We start from the raw sequence: 19,915 nt of genomic DNA, 5'->3' as shown, positions 1-19,915 counted from the left end.
TTACAGAAATATATAATGCAAAGCAATAGTTTTAAAAAAAAAATTGCACCAAAAGAATTAAATTGGCTGAAATTATCTGCAAAATCTGTACCAAAATTCACATCTACTGTAAATACCATATTAAAAAGGTTGTCCCAAAATGTTTTGTTTTTTTTAATCCCTAAAGCTTGCACATGTTGAACACAGTCAAAACGGATACTTTTCCTCCCCAGGTCCAGTACTGCATCTCAACCATTGCTCTAATCTTTCTTTACTGGATGCAGCAATGACATAAAATCAATAGCACAAATCATTTCTGCAGCCAATCACTGAGCTCTACGTTAATTGCACACAGAAGAGGCCCATGGATCTGGGAACGGTGAGTGTCGGTGCATTTATTTTTTTAAACATGCAAAGTAGCACACGTTTAAAATAAAAAACATTATTCCGGGGCAAACTCTTTAAAGGGAAATTATTATTTGATTGGTGCTGCCCAAACTACTTGCAGTAGAAAATAAGAGACTTGTTGTGCAATTGTAGCCAAGTATATTTTACTATGAAACACTGTGACATTTCACAGAAAACATAGTTTAATAATTTGGTTGGGGACAATAAAGAAGAATCAGATTAGACTGGCGTGGCCCCCGAATGACTTCTATTCACTCTGTTTCAGATGTTAGACATGTGTCTCCTATGTGTGTACATAAGGAGAGACCTATCAATCAACTGGAGCAGGGAGGAGAGATGTCAGGTGAGACATCATTGGACTAGTTAGGTCTCTACCAATAGTCTCAGGCCGGACTTTCAACTATACCTGGCTGCAAATACATAGCCAGGCTCTGATTCATTCTGTTGTTCATGTAGCACAAATCTATTAACAGGTTCCCTTTAATACCGTAGCATTTTCAGGAACGGTAAAGTAATGGTGTGGGGTGACATTTCTTTGGAGGGCCGCACAGCCCTCCATGTGCTCGCCAGAGGTAACCTGTCTGGCATTAGGTACCGAGATGAGATCCTCAGACCCCTTGTGAGAACATATGCTGGTGCGGTTGGCCCTGGGTTCCTCCTAATGCAGGACAATGCCAGACCTCATGTGGCTGGAGTGTGTCAGCAGTTCCTGCAAGATGAAGGCATTGAAGCTATGGACTGGCCCGTCCATTCCCCAGACCTGAATCTGATTTAACACATCTGGGACATCATGTCTCACACCATCCACCAACGTCTCGTTGCACCACAGACTGTCCAGGAGTTGGCGGATGCTTCAGTCTAGGTCTGGGAGGAGATCACTCAGGAAACCATCCGCCGCCTCATCAGGAGCATGCCCAGGCATTGTAGGCAACACACACACAACAGTACATCATTTCCTTGTCTTGAGGAATTTCCACTGAAGTTGGATCAGCCTGTAATTTGATTTTCCACTTTGATTTTGAGTATCATTCCAAATCCAGACCTCCATGGGATATTAATTTTGATTTACATTGAACATTTTTAGGTTTCATTGTTCTCAACACATTCCATTAGGTAATGAATAAAGATTTGCAACTGAAATATTTCATTCAGTGATATATAGGATGTGGTATTTTAGTGTTCCCTTTATTTTTTTGAGCAGTGTACATTGCAAACTCTACTGGGGAAGGGATGAATGTTAATAGATATATCCTATGTAAAGTTTTACCATATATTTTGCTTTGTGTACACAATGAATGGCAGTAATAATAAGATTAAAGTTTAGCGAGTTCTGATCAGGTGGCGGTTGTGGTAAAATTCTTCTGGATCGCCATGATTGCCCCAACACCTTTTTGTTTCCTTATCTATGAAAAGGTTTTTAGATGACATAACACAATGCCATGGCACAATGAAATCAAGAGGGGAAATAGCAAGATGTCTTTAAATTATAGCACGATCCCATGATTTTTTTAATTTTAGGGTAAGTGCACATGGTCAGTAAACGCTGCGGGTTGAACGCTGCATACCTCCCCAATGTCCAACCCACAGAGTCCATATGATTTAAAAAAATCCCATGTCCACTATGCAAGCACCAACACTTGCGGTATACCTGTGGAGACAGACATGCAGCACATCCTTCCAGACGTGAGTCTCCACAAGATAAATCTCACCCATACAATGTATTGGACGTGGTGATTCCGCACAGTTCAATGAACAAATGTGGAATCACCTGTAGTGTTGAGCATTCCGATACCGCAAGTATCGGGTATCGGCCGATACTTGCGGGTATCGGAATTCCGATACCGAGATCCGATACTTTTGTGGTATCGGGTATCGGTATCGAAACAACATTAATGTGTAAAATAAAGAATTAAAATAAAAAATATTGCTATACTCACCTCTCCGACGCAGCCTGGACCTCACCGAGGGAACCAGCAGCGTTGTTTGCTTAAAATGCGCGCGTTTACTTCCTTCCGTGACGTCACGGCTTGTGATTGGTCGCGTGCCGCCCATGTGGCTGCGACGCGACCAATCACAGCAAGCCGTGACGTAACTTTCAGGTCCTCAATGCCTAATTCTAGGCATTCATGATTTTAAAATTACGTTCCGGCTTGTGATTGGTCGCGTCGCGGTCACATGGGCGACGCGACCAATCACAAGCCGTGATGTCACGGGAGGCAGGAGACGCGCGCATTTTTAAAATTACGTCACGGCTTGTGATTGGTTGCGTGCCGCCCATGTGACCGTGACGCGACCAATCACAGCAAGCCGTGACGTAATTTTCAGGTCCTGATGCCTATTTCTGCATTCAGGACCTGAAATTACGTCACGGCTTGCTGTGATTGGTCACGTCGCGGTCACATGGGCGGCACGCAACCAATCACAAGCCGTGACATAATTTTAAAAATGCGCGCGTCTCCTGCCTCCCGTGACGTCACGGCTTGTGATTGGTCGCGTCACCCATGTGACCGCGACGCGACCAATCACAAGCCGGAACGTAATTTTAAAATCATGAATGCCTAGAATTAGGCATTGAGGACCTGAAAATTACATCACGGCTTGCTGTGATTGGTCGCGTTGCAGCCACATGGGCGGCACGCAACCAATCACAAGCCGTGACGTCACGGAAGGAAGTAAAAGCGCGCATTTTAAGCAAACAACACTGCCGGTTCCCTCGGTGAGGTCCAGGCTGCGTCAGAGGGTGAGTATAGCAATATTTTTTTATTTTAATTCTTTATTTTACACATTAATATGGATCCCAGGGCCTGAAGGAGAGTTTCCTCTCCTTCAGACCCTGGGAACCATCAGGATACTTGAGTCCCATTGACTTGTATTGGTATCGGGTATCGGTATCAGATTAGATCCGATACTTTGCCGGTATCGGCCGATACTTTCCGATACCGATACTTTCAAGTATCGGACGGTATCGCTCAACACTAATCACCTGCATTCAATAGCCAGCAGTGCTTTGGAAACAGCGGACATGTGCTGCGTCCAAAGCGCTGGCAATTATTGATCGTGTGCACCTACCCTCAGCATTAGAATAGTGCTACAATTCTAAGATCCCTGACTCTCGTATTATACATACCAGCTGTGCCTTTGCTGTTCCCGGAGCCCTTTCGGTCCCATGCTGCCATCTTGTGATGTCAACTTCTAAATTACCTGAAATCAGAGGTAATGGTCACAAGCTCTCAATTTAAGTCTATGAGAACCTCGTTCTGACCTTGTACTGGCTCTCATAAACTTACATTGAGTTGTGACTTCTGGATGGTCCAGCAAACACCGAAACGATCCACCAGGTCACAAACTGCAGGAGACTAACCTAAGCGGCACCAATAACTGCAGAAGATGGCAGCTGGTAGGGTCGATTAGTAGCATCACTCCAATGCTGAAATAAAAAATATTGCTGGAGTGGTGCTTTAAAGTAAAGAAAAACAATTTTATGTTTTTTTTCAGTTATAAAGAGATAAACACCTCAGAGGCTTCCATTTTCTGCTGTATAATTTTGTATGGAGATGTATGGAATTTTGTGGAATAGGACAAATTCAAATGAGAAAACCCCCTATGTCTCTTTGAAATTAGAGGCAGATGGTAGTATTGTAAGGACCATACATTTGTATTGACATGGCAGCTCTATGTGCCGGTAATAGTGCCATGTGTATGTGCCCTAAAGTTCATCTTAATGTTATATATACAATACATTCAACAATTTTGCATATAATATGTAAAATACCTGCAAGAGTAAACGTGGCTTTTCCTAATGCTGCGCCTGAAGAATCCTTTGCAACCATCACAGCTGGATGCACCATAATGTTTCCCTGTAGCTCTATCTCCACAAATTGCACACAAGCTGCTGATCCCATTGTCGATTCCATTCATGATGACTGATTCTCCGGGAGAACTATCTAAAAAATGAGGATAATACACAAGACATAATTAATGCAAGGTTATTGAGCAATACATAACCAGCATGCCAAAATAACAGAAAGGCAGACAAGCCTCAATGAACAGGAGGAATAGTTTGAATATGATTTTTATCAATGTAAATACACAATACTAAACTTGAAACCAAAGAAAAATGTAAGAAGAAAATGACTTTTTCACACTACATTAGCTGATATTCTTGGTTATAGCGTTTAAATAAAATCTCATAATATGTAGAACTCTTACACCAGGATCACACAAAGGAGAGGCTGGAGCATAGAAGGGCTAAGGAAAGACTGGGACAAAAAGCAGCCATGGCACACAAACCCCTACAGGCCACATACTATAATCACCCCCTATCAGTGAGTTTTGCTTTACTTGGTCATGCCCCTCACCAATCTCTTAAACAAGTTATTTGAAAAGCCATATGTGATTGACGCAGCAGTGGCATGGTTGAACCCAGCTCCAGTTACATGGTGCTCTTCAGAGCTCTAATTCTAAGGATCAGAGGGATTCCAGATCACCAGTGAATGCATAACATACAAACTTGCGGTAACCAGTTTAAACCAATTTAACATTTTTCCCAACATTTTTTATATTAGAAAGTAATAAACAATAGTGATGCACCGAAAAGTGGGCGTACATAGAAATCATGGGGCCCATAGCAGAAGTTCTAATTGGGCCCTTTACCAAAAGTAATTTTCCAAAGTTTGAAGTCAACAAAAGTGCCCCACAAACATTGTAAGATAACCCTACAGTGAATTCTCTACAGTACCCTCCACACGCACAGTATGATGACCCTACTGTACCCCACCCCTCAACTCCCCCTGAAAAGTATGGTGATCCCAACACAGCATGATCTCCTAACAGTGTCCCCCACTCAGCTCTCCATGCAGCATAATAGTCCTATATACAGTATAATGGCCCCACACTTCTTAACACTGCATAATGGCCCGCACATAGCCTTCCACACAGTATGATAGACACCACAAAAACCTTCACACTGTCTAATTGCTTGCATACAGGTTAAATGCTCCCACATAGGCCTTCAAATATGATACTGGTCCCCACATATCCTTCCATATACTATAATGCATCCAATAATCCTTCATATATAAATGCACTCCCCATAGTCCTCCATACAGTATACTTCACTCCCGATAGCCCTCCATATAGTATACTGAACTCCGCACAGTCCTTTGAATGGCATACTGCACTCCCCATAGTGCTACATATTGCTTACTGCACTCATCATAGTCCTCCATATAGTATACTGTACTCCCCATAGTCCTGCATACAGTATGCTGCACTTCCCATAGTCCTACATATAGTATGCTGTACTCCCCATAGTCCTGCATGTAATATAGTGCAGTCACCATAGTTCTCCATATACTATAATGCACTCCCCATAGTCCTCAATATAATGTAATACATTCACCATAGTCCGCCATACAGTATAACGCACTCCCCATAGTCCTCCATATAGTATAATGCACCCCATAGTCCTCCAGGCAGTATTCTGGCTACCACTATATTCTCACTGATTAAAAAAATTATAATGCTCACCTCTCCTCCTCATTTCCATGTAGTGATGTCATCATGCCCAATGTGCTGAGATGTGAAGTAATAGCGTGGCACTACCGTGAGGTGATCAAGTAGGTTACCAAAACCAATGTGCAGTAAAATAAAGAACTTGCCACTCAACTTAGTATGTCATTTCAAAAGGATTTTTTTTATTATTTTTGCAGTCTGTAAACGTTTCGGTCTTATCTAGACCTTCATCAGTCCTACTGCTTGTCACAGAAAGATTAAGGTGTAAAATTGTATACACAGGATTGGAGTAATGAGCTCCTCAAAATGTTTATGAAGTTGGGTAAAGGAGTTAGGCTGCCGTCACACTAGCAGTATTTGGTCAGTATTGTACATCAGTATTTGTAAGCCAAAATCATGAGTGGAACAATTAGAGGAAAAGTATAATAGAAACATATGCATCACTTCTGCATTTATCACCTACTCCTGGTTTTGGCTTACAAATACTGATGTAAAATGCTGACCAAATACTGCTAGTGTTATGGCAGCCTTACTCCTGTTAGAATTCACGTGCAGAAAATAGGTATAACTGTAGCAAGATAACATATGGTAGACCTTATTGGGTTGCAGATGTATTACTGGCATAAAATGTGCCTATAATGGGATCACAGTCCTGGTGCCACAGGGGCTTAATGTGCTCCGTATAAAGGGTCCCTGCTGTGGAAATAAGGTGAGGGCACATTCGACCTATAAATATTATGTCTGTCCTCCAGGGGCTGCAGTGGTGGTCAGGGGTTAATGTGTGCCAAAGAGAAGCGGTATGTGCTGCTCGTCTCTGAGATGTCAGACACCATCTGCCAGGTGCTGAGATGTCAGACACCAAGGAAGAATGATAGGGAGGGAGTGTCAGCTGAAGTTCCCTATTTCATCATTGCTTTCAAATGTACCAACATACAGGATGCTGATACAGTTGAACTTGCGATGACTGGAAGGGGCTGTTACTGGATCTGGGCCCCCTGGCTCACGGGCCCCATAGCAGCCACTTGGCCTGTCGCCATTGGTGGTATGCCACTGCTTCCGAAGTGCAATGCTGCCTCTGTGACAACAGGACAGGAGAAGTGGTACTGTGCAGTGTATATATACAGAATTATACAGATACTGAGCATTACACCCAGTGTACAGGACAATAGAAGTGGTATTGTGCAGTGTATATATACAGGACAGGAGGAGTGGTACTGTGCAGTGTATATATACAGGACAGGAGGAGTGGTACTGTGCAGTGTATATATACAGGGTAGGAGAAGTGGTACTGTGCAGTGTATATATACAGGGTAGGAGAAGTGGTACTGTGCAGTGTATATGTACAGGACAGGAGGAGTGGTACTGTGCAGTGTATATATATACAGGACAGGAGAAGAGGTACTGTGCAGTGTATATATACAGAATTATACAGATACTGAGCATTACACCCAGTGTACAGGACAATAGAAGTGGTATTGTGCAGTGTATATATACAGGACAGGAGGAGTGGTACTGTGCAGTGTATATATACAGGACAGGAGGAGTGGTACTGTGCAGTGTATATATACAGGGTAGGAGAAGTGGTACTGTGCAGTGTATATATACAGGGTAGGAGAAGTGGTACTGTGCAGTGTATATGTACAGGACAGGAGGAGTGGTACTGTGCAGTGTATATATACAGGACAGGAGGAGTGGTACTGTGCAGTGTACATATATGCAGGACAGGAGAAGAGGTACTGTGCAGTGTATATACACAGAACAGGAGGAGTGGTGCTGTGCAATATATACAGGTGCTTCTCACAAAATTAGAGTTTCAGGTGTATTCAGGTATAGCAAAAACCACAACAGGAGGAAAAAAAGGAGGAAAAAAACTCCACTATTCTAGAAAAAACACCACAGAAAAACAGGCAAAGGTGCTTACCTGTCTAGGCCTCAAATCAAATGCACTCTCAGGCACCTTTGCCTGTTTTTCTGTGGTGTGTATTCAGGTATAGGTAGCTTTAGACGTGGTATCATCCCTGTGCTCAGCATGCTTACGTGAAAAAGACTTACAGGGCCGGCAACTGAGATTTCAAGAGAGATTTCAATGGTGGCCCACTTCTAAGTTCAGTGCTGCAACCCTGCCCGATTCGGCAGATACACAGTCTGGGCCTGAGTGGCGCTACATAGAAGCACACCCTTCATGCTAATCAGATGCAAGGACAACACAAAAACTCAGTGGTTATTATCACTGTTGCCTTACAAAACAGAGGTCCTGGGTTCAGTTCCCAATGACAACATCTGCAAAAAGTTGTTAGGAAATTTGGTCTGTACTCATCAGTGGGGTACAGTAATGACAGTGTTTATAAGGCACTGTCATATATGATGACACAATATAAATGAACTTCTGCCATTTTTATAAATCTTGTCCTAGTTTACATTTTACACAAGAAAAATATTCACTTATCAAATCCCTGGAAGGGCATACAGTAAGAATCAACTTATTCATTTCAAGGGGTAAGAGCTGTCCATGTGAGAGAGAGTTCTGTGTTATACAAATGTATAATATATATAATCCATAGACTACTATGCATTGCTACGAAATATCCCTGTGTCATTCTGTGGTACCCAAACTTCATAGTTAAACTCAAGTGTTGTGGGAAACTAGCATTCAAACAAAAGAAACATTGCAGGACTATCAATAGTCTCTCCCGGGGCTCCAGAGGACTTTACGCAAACCTTCCAGGAGTTGAGATGGCACCAACAATGACTGAAAACTGTGGCTCAAAGAGTTTTTCCTCTATGGGACTAAGATGACACGCTTAGGCATTGTTCATCGAGTTGCATCAGCTACCTGAATGACAATTCTTCAATCCCCAACCACAGCTGTGTCAATATGGTGTGCATGCCACCAACACTTGTCTTGAACCTTGAGAAGGTTCCTGGCCAACAATTAGTTGATTCAGTCCAGCTTCTTACTATCAGACAGCAAGCACAGTAGGGTCAAAGATAAAGAATTTTAATGCTCACTTTAACTTTCAATTTTTGTTAGAAAAAACATAAATTATAGTAAAAGATCTATTTAGCATTTTTGACCAGGAGCCCTTTTCTCTTGGGTCCCCCTCCAAATATCATTGTTTTCTAATCTTGAAATGGGACACGGTAGTTCATATGGTCCTATTACTTAGATTTCCATATTATTCTCATTTCTAGTTATGTTTCTAGAAAAAAGAAAAAGGAACAGCACAGAGATACTTATCTTCGGGTGCAGGGCCCCCAGATAACCAGTCCACCGATCATCCAAGTTTCATATATTTCAAAAAAAGAGGCAGCACTCCATTGTTTCAGTGAAAAAATGTGCAGGGTTTAATCTACCCACATATTCAGGCAACGTTTCAGCTCACAATGAGCTTTTCTCAAGCTTGAGAAAAGCTCATTGTGAGCTGAAACGTTGCCTGAATATGTGGGTAGATTAAACCCTGCACATTTTTTCACTGAAACAATGGAGTGCTGCCTCTTTTTTTGAAATATAGTTATGTTTCTAGTGACAGAATTTCCTCACTTAGCACAGTACAGAAATGTGAACCGAGTATAAAACAATTATACCTGAGAAATTGCACTTCCATTAAGTATCAGTCTACTAAAGCTGAACAAGGTGTAATGAAAGGGAAGCATTTTAAGGGTTTTAAACGTTTCATGAATGTGGATTTCTTGGAGGCATTTGAATATTTCAGCTAATCTGATGTGATGTGACAATGACCACTTGCAAAAACAGAATAAAAAGTAATTTTATGCTCAACTAAAATGTTATAAAGCAGAATAAAAAACGTAAATTGCAGATATTAATGTAGAATTAAGTCATGTAGTATGTAAAGCACAAAATAGACAATATCACTTATTCTGCATTGCAAGTGTCCCAATGTAGTCTCTCTATGAGGCTCCAACTAAACAAAAAAAACTTAAAAATTAACCTTTATTAAATATCTTTAAAAAATGATAAATGTGATAAACACATGTTCAGACAAACCCTTTTAAAAAGGGGGATAATCAGAATATAAGAATATTTATAATTTACAATATACAGTATTTAAATAGGCTGGCTAATGCTTGATGTCACCTGACAATACAAAGTTGACATCAACCCCACAAATATGAACCCCACTTGCCACCGCTACAGGGCAAGTGGGAAGAGCAGGGCAAAATGCCAGAATTGGTGCATCTAATAGATGTGCCTTTTCTGGGCAGCTGTGGGCTGCTATTTTTAGGCTGGTGGGCCAATATCCATGCCCCTTACCAGCCTGAGAATACCACCCCCCCCAGCTGTCTGCTTTACCAAGGTTGGCTGTCAAAAATGGGGGGCCCCACGCTGTTTTTATAAACTATTTAAATAATTAAAAAATACGGCGTGGGGTCCCCTCTATTCTTGATAACTAGCCTTGCTTAAGCTGACATCTGAGGGTTGCAGCCCCCAGCTGTAAGTTTTGCCTGGCTGGTTATCAAAAATACAGGGGATCCCACGCCAGGCTTTTTATAAATAATTAATTTACAGCGCAGGAGCAGCAGATAAATACTCCCATCCGCCGCTCCTGCTCTCACTGTTATTAGCGGCAGCAGGTGTTGGATGATGGGAGCAGTTGTCCCATCAGCTGACACCAGTGACTGGAGGTAAACTTTATACCTCTGATCACAGCTGAGCGTGGGAACCGTGGCTCCCTCACCGGTTACAGCGCAGCAAACACTGGATCTTCAGGCCCCAAATTCAAGTGAATGGGGTCCGGGTTCGGGTCCAGGTACTGTTCTGGTACCCAAACCCAAACTTTTTGTAACTGTTTGGCCGAACCCGCCGGATTTGAACATCCAGGTGTCCACCCATCTCTAAAAATGCTAAAACATATCTTATATTGCATCTAATAAGTATCTAATATATTTTATTGTATCTAATAAGTATCTAATATCTTTTACTGTGCGATTAAAATCATGGTCAGAAAAAGCAAAAAAGATAATAACAAATAAAGATCCATAAGCTTACACTTTGTGGGTTAGCAACCCTTTTTCATAACTTAGAACAAGGGTTGCTAACCTGAAGATCATAAGTTTACAGATCTTTGCTGTATTATTCGTTCAATAAAATTGCAATTTAAACTACTCTCGAGGATTGGAGAAAGTTATTCGGTGACATATTTCATTGTAGTGTTTTAATCTACATGAGATTGCTGTCAGTAAGATGGACTACTTTTTGTGTATAACCAGAAAGTTAAAACTAGTGGTGTCCTAAATCTTTGGGTATGTACACATGGCTTCTGAATTCCACCTGAAATCTGTCTAAAATGAAACAAAAAAATGCTCCATAAAATAACATGCTAGTGCTCGCTCCATCTCATGTCACTTCATTTGACTGATTCAGGCTTTAGAAACCCTGTAGTGATTAAAAGAAGCAAAATGCTCAATCTATGGGCAACTTCCACTGGGAACAGATCCGCTCTCTACACTTAAAGTAGAGGTAAAGACGCCGATAGCACAGATGACTCAATAATGATGGCAAGACAATGGCAAAGCAATCTGAGGAAAATGACTGTCAGCGAGTTTGCCTGGGAAATCTCGTCAGCTGTTATCTTGTCTAAATGAAGCCATGTTCACATACCCTTATGGCATCTAGTAGTTTTCTACATTTTATCCCTTTTTGGTAAATCTCTGAAGCAATTTAACATATAAAACGTGATTTCTTAATATATACTTACCTTGTAATGTCTTCATATCCTGTTCTGTGCAGATGTGTCCGGATCCCAGAATTCCAAGCGACGGAAGTTCACCGACCGCCATATTGGGACACCCAAATGATGGGTGTCTCAATATGGAAACTTCTGGTGGTACCAGCCTCTTGCGTGGTACCACCAGCGGAACACCGTTGCACCACACACATGCACACACACTTTATACGCCTTACGCACCACACACACAAACACACACTGTATATGCCATACGCACCACACACACATACACTGTATACGGCATACACAGCCTCTTGCGCAGTACCACCAGCGAAACACCGTCATGAACATGCCGCCACCGGGATCAGCCAAATGATTCACTCACCACCGCCATCTTTGTACAGCAGGAGCACATGCAAGTTTTAATGTGACCGCCGCTTTCTGTCTGCACAAAGACGGCGGCGGTCTGATTTACTGCACCTCAGCAAATTCCACACAGGCACAGTGAATCATTTGGCTGATCCTGGTGGCAGTTGCGCGACGTGTCTACAGGCAGAGGAAGATGTTCACATTAAAGGGGTTTTCCCACAAACGAAAGTTCATTTTAAAAACTGTCTGTCTGACCGTGTACGAGAGCACATGGGGTACACAGATCAAAGAAGAGATAACATGAGAGAAGATTGCAGATGGGAGAGAGCGTGAAAGCGCACAGGTGTGAGAGAGACAGAGCACATGGGGGAGACAGCTCAAATGGGACAGCACATGAGGGGAGAACACAGGAAGGAAAGAGACAGCAGACAAGGGCGATAGCACATGGGGTAGACAGGTCAAAGAAAGAGCACAGATGGGAGAAGTCAGCACATGAGGAAAGAGAGAGTGAATAGGTGGGTGAGCACATGGGGGGAGAGATTCTCAACCCTGCAAAGTCTGCCCCCATCGTGACATTACCGCCCTCCCGATGCAATAGCATTGGGCCTCCATCTAGTAAAATATAAAAATAGAAGTATATAAATCCAGGAATGGCTTTAGGAGGTAAATCTTTGACAGCAGCACAAATATTTAGTACCACATACTACAGAAGCGTGATAGAGGCAGAAACGGCACCACTATAGGATCTTATTCAAGCATTTGCAAACTTTTTCCTCTTTGGCAACTTGCTGTAAAATCCAGTGTAGTACAGTATATGGTGCTAATTCAGTTGTACGAATAATGTTTGTAATTGGAAGCATGACTTCACTGTGTAATGATGTGTGTGCGGCATGGAGCTAAGGTACCTGTTTGTGCAAGACTGAGTCAGAGAGTGACTGATAGAGTAAATAAGTCATTATGCTCATACCTTATAGACAAAGTGCCAAAAACAAACATGTAAAAACATGTACAAGACCCTTTCTGATTTGTTCTACAGTTACGTGACTTATATTTCTTCCCCAAGGCTACAATTTATGAATGTAGATAAGAATTATCAGACTGGAGTCTAAAGTAATAATTAGCTAAGACGATTATCTTCTAAGGATGTACGAGAAATAAATGGTCAGCTCAAAGTTTTGTACGTTTTCCACCTTTTGTAGTAGAGTAGTTTTTTTTTAGTTTGTTGTTACAAATCTATACTCCTCAACATTGAAATTGCAGCTCCAAAAATAAAATGTTGTGAAATAATGGAACTTACTGGAACAAAAGTCATGTTAAGGACCTGGAATATGTACTGTATATGACCAAAGAAGAAAAATTTTAACAACATTGATTTATTCAGTATCAGGTATGAGCCAGAAACACCCGAACATAGACACCTTGGCTACAATCAATGAGATTATGCATGGTTTTCTGAGGAAAGTTCTGCCTTCCTTAATGCACTAGGGCACTTAAATCCTCAGGATCCAGTGCTGGTAGCTCCGTCCCTGTGCAATTGCCAACCAATGAAATATACAGCTCTGGCAATAATTAAGAGACCACTGCAAAATGTTCAGTTTGTCTGATTTTTCTCTTTATAGGTATATTTTTGAGTAAATTGTAAATTGTTCATTTACTCTATAAACTTCTGACAACATGTCTCCGAATTTCCCAGCAATCAATTTTGTATTTTTTTTCTAAAAAAGAAAAATGGTCAAAATTTAAAAAATGCTCAGTGCTTTCAGACCTCAAATAATGCAAAGAAAACAAGTTCATAATCATTTAGAAAAAAACAATACTAATGTTATAACTCGGGAAGAGTTCAGAAATCAATATTTTGTGGAATAACCATGATTTTTAATCACAGCTTTCATGCGTCTTGGCATGCTTTCCACCAGTCTTTCACACTGCTTCTGGTGCAAAAATGTAAGCAGTTCTTCTTTGATGATGGCTTGTGACTATCCATCATCCTCTTGATTACATTCCAGAGGTTTTCAATGGGGTTCAGGTCTGGAGATTGGGCTGCCCATGATAGGGTTTTGATGTGGTGGTCTCTTACTTTTTACCAGAGCTGTATATAGTCTCTATATATACCTATAAATAGAAATTAGCAAATTCTTTGTTTGTATCTAACCCCCTTCAAGCTCCTTAACTCAAATACAGCCTGAGTATTGGCAAAATGACTTCAACATACCAAATATGGCTAGAAGGTCTGTGCATATGGGCACCATTTACATTTTTACCTCCGTCAACAAAAAGGTGATGATAGCTGTTTTCAGTGACATTGTCTACATGTCATTTCCACATTGCTGTCATCTGCATAATGTCTCTGTTCTGTGATCCTAAACTTCATCCTCCCTTATCCTTTTGCAAACGCCCAGAAGGGGAGGAGTGACAACAAAACATTATTCGAGTAGAACTTGCCCACATTTACTGCAGTCGTAATGCAAGCTGGCAGTACATTAGATTTTCATAACAAATGTCAGCAGCTGCTTGCCCAAGTGTTAAATTGAAAATATCAAACTTTTTAAATATTGCTTCACATATTTTGTATTATGAATTCATTTTTTAATTACAATATTAATACTTTACATTTTTTCAATTGTTGAAAAAAAATGTTTTACCCATTCAGTTTGAATGCCTCATGCTCTTGACTGTATTCTGGATCCATACGCTAAAATTTTAATGGGCTCATGTAGTTATATTAAAAGATTTTTTATGCACAATTAGCATAAAAACCACATTGAACAATCCATCAAAATAAGTGTTTTCAGTCCTTCTAGAGGGTAACTTGAATCCAAGATTCCAGATAAAAATGAACAATGCCATTTTCAAAATGTCTAAACAAAAATTAAAAATACTCTAACTGCAGACTGTTTGATTTTACCATCTCTTGTTTGCCTATATTTTCACACGTAAGTCTGAAGCTGGGGTTCCATATATCAGATGAGTCCATGCAATTTTTTTAACGCTAGATTCACACTAGAGATGAGCAAATATATGAGTGGAAATAAATCCCACTTCAATATTACAAAAATTTGCATCTGCCAAAGTGTGACCTTTTTGTAATTTACTCCAGCAAAATAGTTGGCCTTTGTTTTGCTGAATTGTTAAGGGCCATCAAAAGGTTAAAACGCAAAGAAACCACATACTCACCTTACCACTCACCTCTTCGGCCCCTCTGCTCTGCAGCATCCTCCATCCTTAAAGCAACTTCTTATCACTGCCGCCAAGCACTATTCCGTGGGCCTGACTTCCAACTCTAATGAGGCTTGTGGTGTTTCTGCAAATGCGTTGTGTCCTTACTCTTGCTTGCACAGGAATGTTCTGGATATCATCAGAGCCTGGAGTCCAGGTGTCTTCAGATGAAGAGGTCCAGGGATTCAGCAGTGATAAGAAGATGCGCCAAGATCAGATTGATGATGGTGCAGAGGAGCCAGAAAAGTGAATGGTAAAGTAAGCATACTTTTTTTTTATCATGTAGATCCCAAAGGGACATTCAATTAGTTGAGAATAGCTTCACTGCAAATGGAATTTTCCAGGAAATTTTGGTGGTTTTGAATTTTGTCAGAGCTCCTCATCTCTAATTCCCACATTTGTTTTTTCATCGTGTGTTGACAGTTTTTTAGACCGACTGTACATTGACCTATGGAATTTAATGGAACTAGTAATTCACACATCTGTTTTTTCTCACTAATTTGTGTGAAAACGTTGGTAAACTCAGTGCATGTCCTATGCTTTTCTGTTTTTGAAGAATAGACTTAGCCTTTAAAATTTTGGGGAATCTGTCAAAACCAGATGAAAATGAAAAACACCCATTTCCATCAGTTTTCCGTGTTTTTCTTCCCAGTAGTCAATGGGAAAAAAATTCACTTTACCTCCTTCACTTTCGAAGAAAAATAGATACACATTGAAGGCAAGAAAGATGACACGTGGGAGAAAAATATTCAGTTTCTGATAAGTGTAATAAAGGAAACAGATAAACAGATGAAAGAATTCAGCTTTAGCTAGAGCCAGACACAGTTTATACAGAGTTGCTCACTTTGTGCACTGGTCAAGCGACTACAGCCGAATCAAGTCACTGCATGTTCCAATGTAACAGATAGGATAGATCACTTCCCAAAAAAGATTTCTCTGGCATTTTTGTATCTCATTGGAGAAAAAAAAAGCTGAAAGGCCAAATAAGGGGAACAAGGCCTTGTTCATAAATGGCCTTGAAAATCGTGCAACTGAATTGTAACCTAATATGCCAGTGATATGTGTAGCACGTAAGTTAACTAATTTTGGGTCAAATGAAAAATAAAAACAATTATTTTTAATGTATTTAGAATAAAGAAAGGGAAAATAACTACTAAACTTGCCTATAAAAAAAATTATCAAGTAGATACAGTGTTGTAATAAAACTAAGTAAGTTAATGATTTATTTTGGCCTTGGTCCAGAATGCTATAATGACACTTCTTTATCTCAATTTTTTTTTTTACTTTAGGACCAATAAAAAAACTGCAGCATAATTCTTGTATAAAATAATAAATCTCTGTTAACAATTATATTTGACTTTGTTACTTAGCCAAATTTTAGAAATTATAATTTGTCCTTGATATGGAGACTACTGACTTTTGCAATGTAGAGGCCACTTACTTATCTTTAAATAAGATCATAATAGTAGTAGTGGGCATGCACTAAAATGCTCGGGTGCTCGTTGCTCAGGTCGAGCAAATTGGAATGCTCGGGTGCTCGACCCGAGCAACGAGCCCAATGTAAGTATATGGGAAAACCGAGCATTTTTGCTGTTACCCCTCCGGGGGTCTTTTTAGGGTCTAAAAATGCCAGAAATCGATGGGAACAATGCTCAAATGACAAAGGAACATCATGGGGAATACCCCTGGAAGCATTTCTGACTCCCAGGTCACAGCTGTGAACAATGTTGTCAGAGTCTTACGCCAATTTTACAGGCGCACAATAAAACATACAAAAATGAAACCAAAGTGAATTTTCCTGGGAAATATGTTAAGGGACATTCTTTCCAGGAAAATGATTTGTGTGTAAGGCAAAATAAAAAACCCAAAACAAAAATGTTCCTCCACCACTTGGGCTATGTTCACATGTAGAACTTTTGATGCGTTTTTCAACTTTAGCATTGCTTTCAACCAAGACAAATACATTCACTGGGAAATGTCATTTTAACATTTTACAACCTTATTTGGCCATGTGGTGTGTGACACATCATCAGACACATCCTGTTTCATTTATGAAGGAGGGACTCTGAAAGTCAAAAAGTCTATTTTTATAGGGCCAGCAGTTGGCCTTCACTATTCTTAGAGAGCCATCAGCCGGCTATGCTTTATTGCTCCCATTATTAAACAGTGGGTCTCTTATACTGTTATTCCATATGCAGTGAGTAGCAGGGCTGACCAAAATTTGTACGCACACCAATAAACCATTGAACAGATGTCCTGGATGGACACATGCAACCAAAGTTCCCAGTATTCATTTGTACTCCCATACTGTTTGATTATGCATTGAATGCAAGGCCTGCCCTGCCCCAAAATTACATGCACCCCAGTAAGCATTTGAACCCACGTACAGGATGGCCACATGAAAACAAAGTTCCCATTATTCATTTGGTACTCCCATACTGTTTGCTTCTGCATTGAAAGCAAGGCCTGCTCAGCCCCAAAGTTACACGCACCCCAATGAGCCTTTGAACCCACGTCCTGGATGGCCACATGAAACCAAAGTTCCCATTATTATAATATTTTTAACTCACATAAAGTTTGGCCATGAAGTGAATACAAGGCCTGCCCCAAATTTGCACACACATCAACCTACTGTGTCAACATTTTTTTTTACGGGCATCATAAACACCATTGAAAATAAAACAATAGCTGTTGGGTCATGGGACATGTTTCTCCTGGTGATCTAGTGGAGGTGGATGATGAGGATGAGGAGAAGGAGGAGGATAATAGCATATAGCCAAAATCGGGACGCATATACCCAAGTGGAGGTGTGAAGAGGTGCATGGGAATATACCTACCAAAAAAAGGCACTGGATTTGAGGTTATGTTTGGCTGTTATCATGCGGTGGTATGCAGAAGTCTGGCCAAATCCAGCCCTTGTTCATTTTTATAAGAATCAGCTTGTCAGCATTTTCAGTTGACAGGCGGATGCACTTATCAGTTTTAATTTCACCGGTGGCACTAAAAATTAGCTCTGACGAAATGCTAGAGACAGGACAGGCCAGGACCTCCAAAACGTAGAGAGACAGTTCATGCCACGTATCCAGCTTTGAGACCCAATAATTATAAGGCACAGAGGAATCAATGTGGATGTTGGTACGATCAGCAAGGTACTCCCTCAGCATCTTCCAAAACTTTGCACTCCTTGTGAGAGTACCCTGCGCCTCAGGGCCTGTGCAATGGTAGGGTCTGAGAAAAATCTCCCAGAACTTTGCCAGTGTTCCCTTGCCTCTGCTGGATTGGAGTTGTGTCTCTCTCACCTGTATTCCTTGGTTGTCCAACGAACTCTGAGCTCTGCCGCCAGCGTTTGCAGATGTGATTTTTTTTTTAAATAATTCTGCAACAAGGGCCCTCTGGTACTGCACCATTTTAGTAGACCTGCCTGCCTCTGGAATAAGAGATAGAAAGATCTCCTTGTAGCATGGGTCTAGATGTATAACAACCAGTAATGACTGTCAACCAAAATTTTGAGAATGTGAGGGTCACGGAAAAGTCAGCGTAACATAAACTCAGCCATGCATGCCAGACTGCTAACAGGCAAGACTTCCGTGTCCTCACCAAGATGATGACTGACCATGCTGTCCTCCTCCTCCTCTTTGTCTTCAGGCCATCCACGCTGAACAGACGGTATGACAGTTTTGCTTAAAGTACCGTCTATAGCGCATGAAAGTAGCTCCTGTGCTCACAGCCCAACCATGCAGGATGCTTGGCATTTGGCTCCAATCTGTCCTGAATGCTGCTGCCAGAATCATATTCCTCACCAACCGTTACACCGATGCCTCTACCTTGTGCCAGTCATTACATTGGCTACCCATCCACTCCAGAATCCAGTACAAAACTACTACCCTCATCCACAAAGCACTCCATGGCTCAGCACCACCCTACATCTCCTCTCTGGTCTCAGTCTACCACCCTACATGTGCCCTCCGCTCCGCTAATGACCTCAGGTTAGCATCCTCAATAATGAGAACCTCCCACTCCCGTCTCCAAGACTTTACACGTGCTGCGCCGATTCTTTGGAATCCATTACCTAGGTTAATACGATTAATCCCCAATCCCCACAGTTTTAAGCGTGCCCTAAAAACTCATTTGTTCAGACTGGCCTACCGCCTCAACGCATTAACCTAACTATCCCTGTGTGGCCCATTCAAAAAAAAAAAAAAAAAAACCATAATCAGGTTCCTCTCATCATGTTCTCATACACTTTATGCAGTTAATAGCACTCTATGTCTGTACTGCTACATACTTAGGCAGTTAACAGGTTCATGCAGCTTTACATGAACACCCGAGCCTTACACTATGGCTGGTCCAAATAACTAAAGCAATTGTTACCATCCACCTCTCGTGTCTCCCCTTTTCCTCATAGTTTGTAAGCTTGCGAGCAGGGCCCTCATTCCTACTGGTATCTGTTTTGAACTGTGATTTCTGTTATGCTGTAATGTCTATTATATGTACAAGTCCCCTCTATAATTTGTAAAGCGCTGCAGAATATGTTGGCGCTATATAAATAAAAATTATTATTATTATTATTATTATTTGGCACAGAACACCAGGAAATTTGCCACTGATGCCCTTTGCTCTTCACAGATGAAAGCAGGTTCACACTGAGCATATGTGACAGACGTGACAGAGTCTGGAGATGCCATGGAGAGCGTTCTGCTGCCTGCAACATCCTTCAGCATGACCGGTTTGGCAGTGGGTCA

At 41.1% G+C, this 19,915-nt stretch overlaps 1 protein-coding gene across 3 annotated transcripts in view; it reads right to left on the bottom strand.

Annotated features, from left to right (window-relative positions):
- Window positions 1-19,915, bottom strand: part of HNF4G (hepatocyte nuclear factor 4 gamma) — a 168,151-nt gene that overhangs the window by 50,861 nt on the left and 97,375 nt on the right. For all 3 annotated transcript variants that reach the window (XM_077270676.1, XM_077270674.1, XM_077270675.1), the window contains exon 2: window positions 4,160-4,331. In XM_077270676.1, the coding sequence (XP_077126791.1) occupies window positions 4,160-4,305 (146 nt within the window). In that variant the 5' untranslated portion in view covers window positions 4,306-4,331. The remainder of the gene's footprint in view (window positions 1-4,159; window positions 4,332-19,915) is intronic.

Source organism: Ranitomeya variabilis, chromosome 6 (assembly GCF_051348905.1).
Source record: "Ranitomeya variabilis isolate aRanVar5 chromosome 6, aRanVar5.hap1, whole genome shotgun sequence".
Lineage (NCBI taxonomy): Eukaryota > Metazoa > Chordata > Amphibia > Anura > Dendrobatidae > Ranitomeya > Ranitomeya variabilis.
Note: the sequence above shows the minus strand (reverse complement) of the source record. Positions and strands in the feature narration are given on the sequence as shown.